Here is a 16,459-nt window from a genome sequence, read left to right as displayed (position 1 = left end):
CGTGGAAAATAATTGATTTAGGTGCTTTTGGCTGGTTAAAATCTGATGGCACAATCCTAAAAGTTACATGCATACAAGGATTGTATAATTACAAATCTCAAATTTACAATATAATTTATCATATTGTACATCAGTTCATGCATTCTCTCCCAATCCAATCGATTTTTTGAATTCCATCAAACATTCCCAAATGGCAAATAAGCATCGAATGCATAAAAATCAATTGTATTACTTGGTAGAGTTTCTTCTAACTGCAAAACTTTGATTGGCTTTGTAGTCATGTACAGATTGTGAATGCTCCTATACTTGGGCTTCTTCATAACTACTCTTTCGACCCGTTTTGCATCTCTGTAATAATTAGAATATTTGCCCTTTTTCTTCTTCATTGCAACAATGGTGGCTGTCGTTGCCTGATCGTAATAATTAGTACCTTCATCTCCAAATAACTGTATGAGCGTCCCAGCAATTATCGCCGCCATACCATTCAAATCATGAAACTCCTTTTCATCATTAAAATCGTCTTTCTCGGGCCTTGATTCTGATGACGAACGAGCCATTAAAATTTAACAAAGAATTGAATTATGTAATATGAATGTATATAGTATTATCTCACACTTCTTTTGCGTGTGTTTGTGTTTTGTTTATGACTATGTGTTTTGAGTTTATATGTGTGTTTATGAGGGTTGAGTATGATGGGGCCAGGGTAGGGGGTAAGCGCGTTATGAGGAGAATGCGTGTAGTAGTGTGTGTATTTCATACTTGTGTTGGTTGGTGCCCACGAAGATGATAGGAAGTTGTATGTATGTACGATTATGGTAATATAATATTTTTCATATATGTTTATTTTATTATCACGTAAAATTCTCCTACCTTTTATTTACTTTATTCCGCAAATTGTTTAATTTTCTGTCTTTTAATAAAAGAATATTATATTTGATTTAAAGACTTGATGAACAGTCGCTTGACTTTGTAGATGCCGTGGTTTTCAATTTAGTAATTGCGCGGCCAAAGTTTTCTCAAATATTTCATCACACACACACATGGACACAAGCGATGAAATAGTCAAATAGCATATACTAAGTCCACTTTCATTCAACTTAATAAGGTTTTTGCTTTCAGTTACGTATTATTATTTTTCATGTTAATTAAAGAAAATACCAAAGGCAATATGAAACTGAAGCTGTTCTATTACCTCAGTCTCATGATTTCCAGACCCGAATTGTTCCGTCAACTGAAGCAGTAATCATACAATCGTCCTTTGGGTGATAGCTTACGCTTGTTACCTGTCGACCAGACACGAAAAAAACATTACTTACAACACTTCATTGTATTATAGAGTAAAGAGATCAATCAATTAGTTCGAGCGAGGAGAATTGTGGACTAATTATAGTACAAAGACTAGCGAAAATTAGTCCGACTAATTTTCGAGATTTTGTTTTTCCTCAATCCACTTATTCAACTAGCACATCATCACACTTCAAATTACTTTGATGCAAACGAGAATATGGAATACGGGAGAAGAAGAAATAAATATCTTGAAAAACGGATAATTAAAAAGTGAGTTTACCACTGAGGAGTGAGCTCGAAAACTGGACACCACTGTTGCATCTACAAGATCCCAGAAATAAATATAACCATCTTCTGAACCGCCAGTTACATGGGCATCCGTGTTTGTTAGGCAGCAGTCCATCTTGAATGACTGATGCAAATACAACAATGTTTAAACAGCTTACAAATTCAAGCCAGAAAAAAAAAAAAGACTTCATTGAAAATGAAGAAATACATGAAAGAAGGAAGAAAAAGATTTGAAATGATCGCAACAGTGATCGAGGAACTAAGAAAATGTTTAATGCAAGTAGGTATTATTTTGATAAGTGAAATGCATCGTCACAAGTTTCAGGGTAAACCTTGCACGTATGGCCTTTATATTCTTGCAATAATTCACCAGCTGATCTGCCAAGAGAAAAGGAATCTATTTGAGTAAAATATACAAGAGAATAGTTGATGATTCCGAGAGTATAATTTTGGAAATAGCATTTACCTGTCCAAAAGCCTTATAGTAGAATCAAGACAACCGGCTAATACACAGTTGCCATCGTTTGACAGAGATATACAGTTTACAGGCTGCCCTAGATTGTCTGATACTTCTCTGTTCACAACAAGGAAAGTTTACACATCAGATATTTGAATTATAACTTATGCTTAAAAAATGGAGAAAACGGAAAAATAAATAAAGAAAGAAATGCCATGCGTTTCAACGTCATTTTGAATGCCACGTACCTACCCATTCGAATATCAAATGTTCGAACAGTTCCATCGACACTTCCAGCAATTATCTCGGTTTTCGTCAAGCAAACAGACATGACGCTATCTAAGAAGTTGTCGATAATCTGCAAGTGTCCCAAGATCTTTCAAGTCAAATTCAGTGTAGAAAAAGGATACCATCAACAAACCAGAAGGCAGTAGACCTAATATATGGGTGAGGTAGCAATCTGCGAACAGAGGAAAGAAAATAAACAAAAAAGAATAACTGGAAAGTTTGTGTATACATGGATGGTGCTTCACATGGAAAATACTCGTGACAGTGAAATAATGTGTAAAATTAAATCGATCCTTGTCGTCATTCTGAAAATAAGGTTTAGAAGGGCCTTTGAGTCTTCATATATCCTAATATATGAAAGGGATAAGCTCCAAGGCAAGGGCTAGCAAAATATTTAATCCTTGCTCGCAAAACACCACAAATGCCAAATATTCTAACAAACACCAACATTAAAAAAAAAAAAAAGATTCGCCTACCTAAAATTCCAATCACCATATAATTTCTGGACTCAACTTAAAACAAAAAGGGAAAGAAATGAACCTGAATAGGCTCGGTGCTGTGAGATCTACAATCCCAAGCGCGCACAGAACGGTCATAACCAGCTGATACCACCACTGATGCATACTCGTTAAACTTCACCGCATTGACCTGGTAACAAGGAAGAGGCACATCAATAAATAATAGACCCCCCATAAAATATGCATGTGAAGGGACCAATATAATCGAGATTTAATTCTCAACCAAGAAGTGTTCCATTAGAAATCAGTATATACAATGTTAAATTTTACTTCACAAGCAGGCGAATTGGCTTTAGTTCAATACTTCAATTTTGTAATACAACACGACATATGTTCTCGAAAAAAAGCAGTTAGAGATCATAACATTAAGGCATCTTTACAAGCTTACTAGACCAATAATTCTGAAAGGTAATCCTCAAGGCTCATAGAGTTGCATAAACCCTAATCAAGTGAATGTCTTTGACACGATACAGCTCTAAATAAGATATTCAGAATCACTAGTCCCGAGTTCTACATCATCACAAGTTCTAAAACCCTAACGAGAATACAAAAAGATATCATGGAGGATTGATAAGCATAACATTGACATATATCAGCATACGAGACAAATTGGAGAAATAAAGACATGAAATAACCTCCGTGCAACAAAGATTCACCAAAAGCTACCATTCCAAGCTGCTAGTTCTGAATCGACGATAACTAGATTCCAAATTTTCAATATATTTGAAAACAAAGAATACCTAAATTCCTAGAATCTTGACCGCAGAATGTTAAAAGGTTATGACGATTAAGACACTTATATACTCACAAATTTCAAACCCTAGTAATTTGAATGCAAATTAAGGGAATGCATTTCCACCAAGGAAAATGTGTGAGTGAGTATCTACTGACCTCACTATCATGGCCGCGGAATTTTCGAATAACACGACCAGTAGCCACATCCCAGTAAAACACCTGCCGATCGCCTCCACATGAACTCAGCTTCGAATTATCCCTACCAAAAAAACAAAAGAGAAGACGAGTAAATAACAAGTCCTGCAAGCAAATTCAACAATTAAAATTGAATATTACGGGGTGACGTGGACATCTCTGACTTCGCGGCCGTGAGATTTGTAGGTCTTGATGTGCAATCCACGGTGGGGATTCCACAACCGTATGGTGCGGTCTTTGCCGCAACTGAGGCAATACTCGCCGTTGGCGTTGAAACGCGCGGCGAGCACCGCGCCTTCGTGGCCACGGAGCACGTTAGACTCCGTCCGTGGTAGATTTGCTGCGCTCATTGTTAGCTTCGCCGGAATGCTCTACTGTGCTCCGGTGGGTGTTAAGACCAAGGGCTTGTGTTTTGGGAAGCCCAAATTGGAGTGGACTCAGTTTTTGGGCCTTCACTTCTGGACAAAATCTTATTAACCAAACAATTAATAATTAGTTAAAGAGAAGATTAATCCAAATATTGTTTTAATTTTCATCATTAAACAAAACATTTGTCGGTTAAAAAAAAGAAATTAAAACCTCCATTAACATCTGATGTTTAGCTTTCTCCAAATTAATTCATCATGCCTCTTCCTCTCCCCTACACTCATCAATAATAATCAATTCACATAATAAATAAAAAGAAATCACTTACTTGCCTTGCTATTCAATTTTCCACTATAAAAACCAGCTGCATTACATTCAAGAAATATCAATACATAAAACACACTCAAACAAATCAATCATGAATTCCACTTCCAAGCTACCAATGATCCCAGTTATAGCTCTTCTGCTGTGCTTTTCTGCAACAACAATAACTGCCACGGCCCGAATGGTCGACCCGTATTCGACCATAGCGGCCCGACTTAAGTTGGAGGAGGTGCAGGGGGCCACGCCCAAATGTTGGGATTCTCTGTTAGAGCTACAATCCTGCACCGCCGAAGTAGTGCTCTTCTTCCTCAACGGCGAGACTTATCTCGGGCCGGGCTGCTGTCGGGCCATTAGGGTTATCCAGCATGACTGCTGGCCAACTATGCTCGGCTCACTCGGCTACACCGCTGAAGAAGGCGATGTTCTCCGGGGATACTGCGACGCCGCCACCTCCACCGTGCCTCCGCCGTCACCTCCCAAGTCTCGTTGAGAGCTTTTCTTTCAACCCCTTTTCGCAATTTGTATTCAGTAATAAAAGCTTATTTTTGCCAAGATTTGTTTGCCTTTGATTTGTATTGTGGATTAAAAATAAGCGAAATCTTTATATATTTTTCGTGTCAGCTTATGTTTATTTACATTTTGTGTGAATGAATTTCCTTATTAATGCATTAACATGTATTATTAGTATATACTAATTTTCTATTTAAGCAAGTATTTAATTGGAGGAGCCGAGGGGATGAAACTATTTCCCAAAATCACATATTATTGTATAGAATCACAAGTTTGAATTGAAGCAAATACAAAAGTAGAAATTAATTTGCCAATGAGTAGAAGATAGATGACAAATATTCTCACTTGTTGATTGTTGAAAAATCACATATTTGCCCCAACTAATCTGAAATATTGCACTACTGCCCCACTAAGATTGCATATTGCCAATTTACAGATCTTCCAGATGGCAATGGCGGTGCCCACCATGTTTCTTCTTCTGGTGGTGGCCGTGACTCTTCTGCTGACGTTTCCCCTGCTTCTTATGCTTCTTCTTCTTCACCAAATTTCTTGATTTCTCCGGCTTATCCTTCAAGATTTTTGGGAGAGGAGTCACCGGCGCCGGAATATTCTCACTATAAGATGGCGCTGCTACAGGATTATTCTCAATATAAGTAGGCGCTGCTACCGGAATATTCTCAACATAAGGAGGCGCTGCCACCGGAATATTCTCAACATGAGAAGGTGCTGCCACCGGGATATTCTCAACATAAGAAGGCGGCGCAGCTACCGGAATATTCTCAATATAAGAAGGCGGCGCAGCTACCGGAATGTTCTCAATATAAGAAGGCGGTGCTGCTACCGGAATATTCTCAATAGAAGGCGGCGCTGCTGCGGGAATGTTCACAATATAAGAAGGCGGCGCTGCTACCTGAATTTTCTCATCAATTGGAGGCGCGGCCGCCGGAGCATGATTCCAAGCAAAGTGAGACATAGGAGGAAGAAGATTTCCCTCTGACGGACTATTACTGTCAGATCCAGGCAACGACGCCGGAGATTCCACAGGTGAAAAAATTCCCGACGAAGAGCTGTTGACGTGGCCGCCCAAATCCTGGTTCATGTTGAGTCCGGTGAGGAGAATTCCGTAAATTCCGTGAACGGCTACTCTCGACCCGAGATATAGATCCGGATTCGAAACCCTAACCCCATCCACCATCACGCCGCTGACGGTCGCGTTGGCGGCACGCTCCTGCGTTTTGCCGATCAGAACGGAGTAGTTGGGGAGGAGTGTCTCGAGGAAGGGGGAAGTGAGATTCTGAAGGTCGCCGTAGGTGTAGCGGCGGTTGGGGACGATGTGGTACCGGAGGGTGTTGACGTACGTGGCGGCGTCGGAGGCCATGTCGAGGGCGTAGAGCAGGTTGTCGAGCGGGGCGAACAGGGTGAACGGCGAGGTCGGATCTTCTCCTTCTTCGGACGCGGTGGCGGAGGCGGTTGGGAGGAGCTGGTACTGGAGGTCGGAGGTGGCGATGGCGTTAGTGAAGAGAGTGTAGCCGTGGTTTCGTAGTGATTCCAGCATGGTTTCGTGTTCCTTGAAGGTGGTGGTGGAACCGACGCTGTCGGCGGCGGATGCGAACGCGGAGAGGGAGGTGATTACGAGGAGGAGGAGGAGGATCAGGGTGGAGGAGTGCGACGGTGGTGGTGAATGATTCGCCATTGGAGGAGGTTGTAGAGAGAGAAAATGTGAGAGAATTTGTTATTTCAGTTGCAGAATAGGGGAATTTGGCGCTCCACGGGGTATTTATTCAAATCTAATTGGGCCCCACAGATACCAGACTCGGGCCCACTTAATATATGAATAATTTAGTTTAATTAAAATTAAAATTAAAATAAAAAAATCTGTTAACGAAAGCAAAAGCCGCAGTCAACACTCAACAGAGAGTGAAGCCTTAGTTTGAAAGCCCCACCGCCACCATGCACTACCACCGCCGCGGAACCCTCCTCCTCCGCCGCGGCTACGCCACCAAATACACCGGGAAAGTCGTTACAACGACCAACCACGGCCGCTTATCCGCCATAGAAGTCTGTGTCACCGCTCCCACCCTCGCCTCCGACCTCCGCGGCTACCCTCTCCTCCGCCGCGAACTCATCTGCAAAGCAACAAAAATCCTGCAGTCGAAATCCTCCGCCTCTTCACCGGACCCATTCCTCGACCTCTACGAGTTCCTCCAAACCCTAAACGTAACCCCAACCCCCTCCGAAGTCTCCGAAATACTCAAATCCCTTAAATCCCCATCGCTAGCCCTCGATTTTTTCCATTTCTGCCCCTCCAGAATCCCTAATTTCCGACACGACGCCTTCACCTACAATCGAATTTTGCTGATTCTGTCGAGCTCGTCTCTCCCCGACAAGATCGACAAAATGAACGAAATCGTCGATTTAATGGAGAAATTAGGGTCCCATGGAAACATCTCCACCGTTAATATTTTGATTGGGGCTTTTGACGGCGTTGATGGGCTGGAGAAATGCTTTGATTTGCTGAAGAAATGGGGTTTGCAGTTGACTTGTTATACTTACAAGTGTCTTCTTCAGGCGTACCTGAGAGCACGCGATCCGAATCGTGCATTGCAGGTTTACAGACGTATGAGAAGGAAAGGGTACACACTGGATAGCTTCGGGTACAACATGCTTCTTCATGCCCTTGCTAAAGACGAAAAGGTTCATTCATTGTTGGATTTTTTTTATTTTTTTATTTTTTGTAAAAGTAGATAAATAAATTGTATAATGTAGCATTTCAGATGCTAAAAATGTAAGTTTTATGCAGTCTAATGGTCTGATATGCTGCAGCTTCTTGTCAGGTTGATCACGCTTACAAGGTGTTTGAAGATATGAAAAGTAAGCATTGCGAACCTGATGAATATACATACACCATTCTTATAAGGATGATTGGAAGGTTGGGCAAGCCGAGCGAGGCGCTAGATTTATTTCAAGAAATGCTATCAAAGGGATGCAAACCAAACTCGATGACTTACAATACTGTGATCGAGGCACTTGTTAGGGGCCGTTTGGCTGACAAAACCATGATTCTTTTCTCGAAAATGGTGGAAAACAATTGCAGGCCTAATGAATATACCTACAGTCTCGTTCTCAATGTTTTGGCTGCAGAAGGGCAGCTCGGTAAAATGGACGAGGTGGTGAAAATATCGAACAAATACATGAACAAGTCAATCTATGCGTATCTCGTTCGGACATTGAGTAAATTAGGACATGCAAATGAAGCACATAGGTTGTTTTGTAATATGTGGAGTTTCCATGATAAGGGAGATAGGGATGCGTATCTATCTATGCTGGAGAGCTTATGCAGTGCTGGGAAAGTTACCGAGGCTATAGACATGTTGAGTAGGACCCACGAAAAGGGAATCGTAACGGATACTTTCATGTACAACACGGTCTTTTCTGCCCTCGGAAAATTGAAACAAATACCGCATATTCTTGATTTATACGAGAAAATGAAACGAGATGGACCTGAACCAGACATGTTTACTTACAATATTCTGATCTCTAGTTTCGGCAGAGCTGGATGTGTCGAAGAAGCTGTTAGAATATTCGAAGAGCTCGAGAGCAGCGATTGCAGACCGGACGTTGTTTCTTACAACTCGTTGATTAATTGTCTGGGGAAGAACGGTGATTTAGATGAAGCCCACATGCGGTTTAAGGAAATGGAAGAGAAGGGTTTGAATCCTGATGTAGTAACCTATAGTACGCTAATCGAGTGTTTTGGTAAGACGGATAAAGTTGAGATGGCGTATTGTTTGTTTAATGAAATGCTGGCTGAAGGTTGTTCCCCGAATATTGTGACGTACAATATTTTACTCGATTGTCTTGAAAAGTGTGGGAGAAGTGCAGAAGCCATTGATTTGTATTCAAAGCTTAAAGAACAGGGGTTGACTCCAGATTCGATCACTTATACTATTCTTGAAAGATTGCAGAGTGGTTCGCAAAGAACGAGTAGAATTCGAAAGCAGAGTCCGATTACTGGCTGGGTTGTTAGCCCATTAAGGTGATGAGGCAATTATTGCTGACCGTAGTTGGAAGGAATCATTGTTATCTTTTCTTATGTAAGATAATTTATGTTCGACTGAAACTGAGCTTATGGATAAAGAATTGGGTGTTGCGAATTGTAATATTCGATGTGTTTGTGAGGCGGGATTTAAGTTTTTTAATACCGATTATTTTCTAAATGTTTTTCTTTTTCACTTTCTGGATTACATTTGATCATTGCTGCCATAGTAACACCACATCGTATAGTACATCTAAAATAAGATAGGTAGGTGCCCTGTCTGAATAGAATTTATTTTCTGAAGCATAGATCAAACAGCTTGGGGTTCGAAAATCAACACAGTGCCCTGCCAGACAGGACATAGTTGTTTATAGATCAAACATGAAACATCGAACATCAGATATGATGTTTGGAATTGTGTTTTATTATTTCTACATACTTGACTTATTTCAAACTGATATACACATCAGCTAAAGAGATGATTACATCCACTCAGAGATCGGCTATGGAGTTTGCCACATCGATTACGAAACGGTACCTGACATCAGCTTTGGCGAGACGCTCCATAGCAGTGTTCACATAGTCCATTCGAATCACTTCAACGTCTGCAGTTACGCCATGCTCTCCACAAAAGTCCAGCATCTCTTGAACCTCTTTCATGCCTCCATTGTTACTTCCACCAACAAGCTTACGACCTGGAAATACCCATAGGAGGAAAAAATAATCTAATCGAAAATCGAAGGGTGCTAAATCCTCGATAATCTAATCGAAAAAAAAGATGCTTGTAAAATTCTTGGCATGCATATATATATACACACACACGTATATATGGAAGCAGCATTATTATTCTTACCCAGAACTAGAGGAAAAATAGCTAGCTCGAGGGGTTTATCTGGCAAGCCAACGGTAATAAGTTTCCCATTGACTTTCAGCAGATCAAGAAACGGGGTCAAGTGATGCATCACAGCAATTGTATCAATGATGAAATCCATTGTGCCAGTAGCAGCCTGCAAGAAATTTAAAGTCCTGTTAGATATATAACATCATATTTTTTTTCTCTCTTTCAACTGCAGGAGCTAAATATTTCGCCAACTCATTTATTTTTAAATTACACCAGCCATGAAATGACCACTAGACACGAAAAACAGAAGTTTATAAAATGCGGCAGCCCATTAAAATCCAAAAGTTTTAGGTTTCACTTTTAAGTGACACCATCTCTCATCAAACTCGTAGGCCTCGTTTGGTCCCAAGATAAGATTAACTAATCTTATGATTTGGTCCCAAGAGAAGCTATTGCACTAACCAAACGTCAAATAAAACCAAACGAGACCTTAGCGTTTCAATTTTGTACTGTGCAACAAAATGTATAAAATTAATTCCGTTGTAAATGAACTGCACCACACTACAAATCGAGTACATTTCAAAAGTTATTTTCACCTTCAACTGAACAGGATCAGAACTGACAAGGAAATCATCAGCTCCAAGATTCTCAATGGCTTCAGCTTTTTTCTTCGGAGAAGTGCTTATAACAGTAACTTTCAACCCAAAAGCTTTCCCAAGCTTAACAGCAATATGCCCCAGCCCACCAAGCCCAGCTACACCCAAATGCTTGCCTGGCTCAGTCATTCCATAGTATTTCATCGGGCTGTAGACTGTGATGCCAGCACACAGTAAAGGCGCACCGCCAGCTGACGGTAAATTATCAGGAAAACGAAGCACAAAATGCTGGTCAACAACGATAATATCGGAAAAGCCACCGTAGGTCATTGTGCCATCTCGGTCAGTGTTGTTGTAGGTCAATATCAGTTCAGGACAGTAGTTCTCGAGATCTTGTTCGCAGAGATCACATTTTTTACATGAACCTACTAGCACTCCGACTCCAACTCTATCCCCAACCTTAAACTTCTCGACGTTTTCCCCTGTTTTGATCACTTCACCAACCATCTCATGTCTGCGTGCAAGAAAAATAAACTAGACAAGTAATTTCACAGTATGCAAAAACCTTTCGTGAGTACGCCAAAATCTTCCGATAAGTTATTGTATCGAGAAATAAGTATATGTTTCATAAAAAATAAGATGTCGAAGTTTGATAACAAAGTGATGTACCCGGGGACAATGGGGTAATTTGTGAAACCCCATTCATTCGTTGCACTATGCAAGTCGGAGTGGCAAATTCCACAATAGAGTATTTTGACTGTCACATCATCGGCACCGTTTTCCCTGCCATAATATCAATAATTAGAGCTAATTCGCTGTTTATGCGGTGTCGACAATATATGATAGACTAGTACAGAATCTTCGTTTCTTAGATCTTGCAAAATATTTGTACATGGAATTGTATTGATTTACACAAAAAGATGCTAAACATTCGAAACACTAATTAGAGAAAATTCCTATCTGATGATCATTTATCCTCATCAATCAAAGTCATAATCATCCAAGTAATTAGGAACAAAGTAGCTATTGTTTAAGCCCTCAGACAAAAATTTCGATTATTTAATCAGCAAATAGATCGAATCAAATAATTAATTAATGGAACTGAAATATACTATAATTGTTCAGACCTTTAACAGAATAAAAAATGCATCCATATATAAACAACTAGATAAGCAAAAAAGTGGCTAGAATTAGGGTATCTGAATCTATATAAATAAAATAATGTGTAGAGTGATCGGCAAATGAATGCGTATGTATATACATACGGAAAGGTATACATACGCACCTGCGAGAAAAATTGAAAGGGGAGAGAACTCCGGAGGTATCTATCGCCGCCAAACCAAAAGCCTTCTGTGGAAGTACCGCCATTGTTTCTCTCTATTCAAGTCTGAGAGCGCTCTCTCTCTCTCTCTCCTCTCTCTCTCTCTCTCTCTCTCTCTACTGAAAAGAAAGCAAAGCACGTAATCGGTACAAGGCACCTTCCGATTTGTGGACTCGCTTACATACTGTTACAACTTACAGTGTATAATGTATACAATCAGTTTCACCCCTCAACTTCCCATATTCTCATTTCTACCCCTTATTTTCATTTTCTATTTTATTAATCTGAAATGCTATTCATAGTGCGGTTTTTACCGGCTTGCAGTGCGATTTATTTCATTTGTAACTTTCCTAAAAAAAAACCAAATTCGCCCGCTATTTCGTGTATAAATACACGAAATCCACTCAATCATTTCGTATCTTTTCTCACGAAATATAAGTGTTTATTGTTATAGAACACGAAGGACGAAACTGTTAGATTGAAAAAAATCGTGTATTTCGTGTAACGTACACGAAATGTGACATCATATTTCGTGGAGTTTTCTACGAAATGGAAGACCATATTTCGTAGATTTTTCCACGAAATATGAAGTGACATTTCGTGGAATTCAGTACGAAATCACTAATTGATTTATTTTTTAATTAACCAATTTATTTCAGACACTCAAATTGACCTAAAAATTCAAATACAAATACAAATTGAACTAGAATTCAAATACAACTACAAATTGATCTAAATTCCAAATACAAATACAAATTCAACTAGATTTCAGATACAACTACAAATTGAACTACCGACCAGACTTTAATTGTTCGTACAAGAGTAGTCGGGGTTTGTACGTTTTGAGTAAGTGCATCAAGTTTTTAGCTCTATGGTGTACCCATGCCGGATGGATTGGTGGTAGTGGACTATTCGCGACCAAATTAACAAACATGAAATGATTGTTGTGCAATGTCACAACAATCATACATGATAAGTGACCACTGCCAAACATAGGAAGGTAAGTCATACTCCCTACTTGAGTCAAAAGTACCACTAACGCACTGTATCTGGTAGCAATGGCCAATCTCATTTCACTCATGTCCATCCAATAAGCTTGTGGACAAGGCCCTGAGGTCCAGTCACACTTGCGTATGACCTCAACGTATCCGGTACTGCCAAACATCGCCGTGTAGACACTAGCATGCTCGTATAACTCAATAAGCAACTCCCCTCTCACTTGCGGCCATCTTTCTTGATCCCCGTACACGGCTTGAGCAACGCACCGGTACCCACAGTTGCCATCCGCCATCACGTTAACATCTTGAATAAGACGGACCATAAATCTGGGCACGAAAGAATAAAAGTCGATTCCTTTATGTGCAGGTATTGTAGGGGCAGTAGATTCTTGTGTGGGAATACGAGAACCACGACCTTTCATCTTCGATTGAGGCGTTCCATCAGTGCTTCTCTCAACCTTTGCTTTAGGAATCTTTGCACCAGATGAGGTTTGACGACTCTTGGAACCACAAGACGACTTAATTGTCTCCTCATCAATATGATACTGCCATCCAGAAGGGTCTTTCTTTGTCGAGTTATTCTTTGGTCGTCCTTTGGTCTTAACAAATGATGGCTCGGACAGATGCGACGTAGACGGATAAACGATGCCACACAATGAGGCCACGGCATTTATCTTACTCGTGTAATTCATCTTCTTCAAATTGCAATTCAGGTCATCAATCTGTCTATCCACAATCTTCTCGCGGTTTACTTGATACTCAGGTAGCTCCGAAGGCTCAACTGCCATGGTACTCCAGAATGGATGCAAGTCTGAAATGACGAACGTGTCATTATCTTCCATTTTCTGCACAATTTTGCACGCGCATGGGAGCCCATGAGTATTTCAAAGATAGTGTGTGCAAATACTCGGATCTTGCATCGCCGGGGACTCCATCTCTTCATCCAATTTCTCTAATGCCAGATGCGTAACATAACAAATCAAACCCTGAAAACACGGCCATGATGCAGTATGCTTCCTTATCTTGGATGATAATGAAAAATCGCACTTCAGCTCACTAATTTGGATATAAACTTGGTCCCGAAGTTTGCCTTGCACGTTATCCAGACCTCCGGTCGAAGCATTTAACCAACCCTTCGCTGAAGAATGAGCACTCTCCACCCTATCCAATTACAACAACAATCAGAGCATACAACGACAATCAAATTACAAAATAAATATTATTTTTATATAATATCTTTTATCATTTAAATAACTAAAACATGTAATACATGTTGGTGCTCGTGTTGCCAAAATGATACACATTGCGAGTATAGGCTCGAACAAACTTCTCCTTGTATATCAACCACGTATCATTCAAATACTGTATCAGCCTAGGATACCCTGCATACCGTCCAACAATTTCATTGTAATTGTAATGATACTCTTCTTCGGTTTCTGATTTCACCAGCTTAGCCCACAACACACGTCGGAATATTAGACCTTGGTCTTTGTTGCCTCCCATAAATTTCGTCGCATTTGCCTCAACATTTCTGTTTATATGGAATATACACAACATATGATACGAAAATGGGAAGACATTTGGCAGTGCTTTCAAAAGACCCAACTCTCTATCTGTCAAGATCGCATCAGGTTCGACACCATCTAGCAACTCTTTCAAACAATTCAAAGTCCACTCATAGGTGTCTGCATCTTCATGCGACATAAATGCAACAGCAATTGTAAAATTCCTCCCAACTGGAGTTATCCCAATTATTTCCAAAAGAGGCATTCCATACCTACAACAATGTTGCTTTTACTTATTTAAACAATACAAGACATTAAAACACAATAATCGTAATTTAAACAATCGTAATTTTTACTTACTTATTGGTTTTGTATGTGCAGTCCATCAATATAACATACGGGAACAGCCGTAATAACTTAATAGATTCGGGACATGCAAACATAATATCTGTAATCGTGTTGCTCGTTTCACTATCGACGCGATGCCAATATCGATACTCGCCTTTTTGAAAGTTATGCATCATATACAGTCATGCCTTCCATTTCCTCAGATTTAATCTTGGCCAACTCATTGTAAACATGCTTCATAGAGGTTTGTATCGTCGGATCATCTTTCCTCAGTCTATCCATGATCAACATTGGCTTCACGTAAGAATTTCGCAATTCTTTAATTCTTGCTTTCTGTTGTGGAGTTATACGAGTAGTCGTACCTTGTCCGTGAGGAAACAAAGCCGGACGATGACTATGCATGCCATCGCTGACAGTCAACCGCCATAATTCATCAAACCTTGACCTTTTGCCAATCAATTTGAACGGACAACCACATTTTTTTGTTCCTGTGTTTCTAGGATCTTCCATATCGATATTCGTTTGTCGGCCATGTCCGTATTTGTCACACGTCATGTACTGTGCATTCTCCCTTCTAGACTGACAAATCAAACGGTGACAATGACTAACTGCAGTTTCTTTCGCCCAATTGATTAATTCTTCCCTACTGCCGAACACAATATCAATTTGGAAGAAGTGAGAGAAATCTTCATATTCATTTTGATCCAAAACCGAGGGATCAAAATACAAATTGTCGTCATATGGCTGCGTAAATACAAAAAAAAGGTTAGATACTTGCACAAAAAAATTTAATAACCATACTAGGTATATATTTCGTGTACAATTACACGAAATATATGTATACATTTCGTGTAGTACTGCACGAAATGAATAACAAAACAGTTTTACTGCTATTTCGTGTGACTTTACACGAAATAATAGGTATAATTTCGTAGTATTGTACATGAAATGACTGGTAAACACGAATAAAGTGTTCATTTCGTGCAAAACACCACGAAATGACTTGAATAATTTCGTGATATTCTACACGAAACGACTGAAAATCGAAAAAAATCACACTAAAACGTATTTTTTTACCTCATTTACGGGATCAATGTTGGCCATCTTGATAATCGTTGGGTTTTAACTGATTTCTACGAAAACAAATCACGATCTACGAAAGTCGAAATATTTGGAGGTTGAGAGGATTTTGTAAAAGGTTAAAGTGTTTTTTGACAAATGAATTATTTCGCACTGTAGCTGGAAAAAATCGCAATGATAATAGCAAGCCCCTTTATTAATTCGTTCGATAATGCCGGTTGCGTGTTCTTTCTTCTCTTTTTTCCGAAGAACAACACGTGGGAAATAAGGCTGGACCATATGGGCCTCGTCTAAATAAAAAAGACAAATTGCACCTAAAGCTAAAAAATAAGAGCCCACGTTTATGTCGCACGATGACGCTATGGTATGTATGAGAATAATGATTTTAATATTTTTCTCTTTATTATTAATTAAAAATATATCTAATTGTTCTTCAAAATAATAAATAATTAAGCATACAAACTTACAAATGAAATGAAATATTGCCATCAAAATTCAACCAACTCGAGGAAAATATTAAAGCATAAAATATTCATAAACTATTTTTATTAATGAATAGTTCAAAAAAAAAATTAAGTAACAATTTTATTTGTAGTGACAATTATCATGTGTCTACATTTGCAGTAACTATTTTAACTATACTATATGGCTAATTAACTTGAATATTTATCACTTACCATTTCACCTATTAGGGCACTCTCCCTCAGTTTATACTATTTAATAAATAAAACTAAAATGATACTTTTTATACTGAAGGGTAATTGTG

At 39.4% G+C, this 16,459-nt stretch overlaps 6 protein-coding genes across 9 annotated transcripts in view; 2 read left to right on the top strand and 4 right to left on the bottom strand.

The window, feature by feature from the left end:
* Positions 1-4: 4 nt before the first annotated feature.
* LOC105973117 (Transducin/WD40 repeat-like superfamily protein) lies at positions 5-4,231 on the bottom strand. 2 transcript variants are annotated; one of them, XM_088826025.1, is made up of 9 exons: positions 3,910-4,231; positions 3,730-3,832; positions 2,861-2,968; positions 2,281-2,390; positions 2,042-2,149; positions 1,908-1,953; positions 1,568-1,699; positions 1,193-1,283; positions 5-538 (listed from the first exon to the last, which is right to left on the bottom strand). In XM_088826025.1, the coding sequence occupies exons 1-8, from the start codon at positions 4,116-4,118 to the stop codon at positions 1,200-1,202; spliced, it is 900 nt and encodes a 299-aa protein (XP_088682151.1). In that variant the 5' UTR covers positions 4,119-4,231; the 3' UTR covers positions 5-538; positions 1,193-1,199. The 2 variants fall into 2 exon arrangements, with proteins under 2 accessions (XP_088682151.1, XP_012853589.2); XM_012998135.2 differs by lacking the exon at positions 5-538 and having other exon boundaries at positions 1,053-1,283.
* Positions 4,232-4,552: 321 nt separating this feature from the next.
* Positions 4,553-4,948, top strand: LOC105972932 (egg cell-secreted protein 1.1). The gene has a single exon (XM_012997912.2). It carries the CDS (start codon positions 4,553-4,555, stop codon positions 4,946-4,948), a length of 396 nt encoding a protein of 131 aa, XP_012853366.2.
* Positions 4,949-5,203: 255 nt separating this feature from the next.
* On the bottom strand, positions 5,204-6,868 carry LOC105972962 (uncharacterized). The gene has a single exon (XM_012997946.2). The coding sequence runs from the start codon at positions 6,659-6,661 to the stop codon at positions 5,399-5,401; it is 1,263 nt and encodes a 420-aa protein (XP_012853400.2). The 5' UTR covers positions 6,662-6,868; the 3' UTR covers positions 5,204-5,398.
* A 50-nt stretch (positions 6,869-6,918) lies between these two features.
* ABO5 (ABA Overly-Sensitive 5) lies at positions 6,919-9,185 on the top strand. The gene is made up of 2 exons (XM_012997945.2): positions 6,919-7,662; positions 7,803-9,185. The coding sequence occupies exons 1-2, from the start codon at positions 6,919-6,921 to the stop codon at positions 9,006-9,008; spliced, it is 1,950 nt and encodes a 649-aa protein (XP_012853399.2). The 3' UTR covers positions 9,009-9,185.
* A 144-nt stretch (positions 9,186-9,329) lies between these two features.
* The window catches only part of LOC105972963 (putative mannitol dehydrogenase), a 54,820-nt gene continuing 47,690 nt past the window's right edge, over positions 9,330-16,459 (bottom strand). The window contains exons 1-6 of one of the 3 annotated variants that reach the window (XM_088826209.1): positions 11,855-11,921; positions 11,727-11,820; positions 11,111-11,224; positions 10,442-10,955; positions 9,858-10,011; positions 9,330-9,699 (exon numbers count right to left, since the gene is read on the bottom strand). In XM_088826209.1, coding sequence (XP_088682335.1) covers positions 9,497-9,699; positions 9,858-10,011; positions 10,442-10,955; positions 11,111-11,224; positions 11,727-11,809 — 1,068 coding nt within the window. In that variant the 5' untranslated portion in view covers positions 11,810-11,820; positions 11,855-11,921 and the 3' untranslated portion in view covers positions 9,330-9,496. Of the gene's footprint in view, positions 9,700-9,857; positions 10,012-10,441; positions 10,956-11,110; positions 11,225-11,726; positions 11,821-11,854; positions 11,922-16,459 lie in introns of those variants that run through there. The other 2 variants (XM_088826210.1, XM_088826211.1) reach the window with 2 other exon arrangements.
* Positions 13,645-15,717, bottom strand: LOC148766142 (PKS-NRPS hybrid synthetase cheA-like). The gene is made up of 5 exons (XM_088826727.1): positions 15,691-15,717; positions 14,794-15,357; positions 14,626-14,681; positions 14,031-14,537; positions 13,645-13,921 (listed from the first exon to the last, which is right to left on the bottom strand). The coding sequence occupies exons 1-5, from the start codon at positions 15,715-15,717 to the stop codon at positions 13,645-13,647; spliced, it is 1,431 nt and encodes a 476-aa protein (XP_088682853.1).

This window comes from Erythranthe guttata, chromosome 12, assembly GCF_056151865.1.
Source record: "Erythranthe guttata isolate IM_541 chromosome 12, IM_541, whole genome shotgun sequence".
NCBI classification, from domain to species: domain Eukaryota; kingdom Viridiplantae; phylum Streptophyta; class Magnoliopsida; order Lamiales; family Phrymaceae; genus Erythranthe; species Erythranthe guttata.
This window is presented reverse-complemented; position numbering and strand designations above follow the sequence as displayed.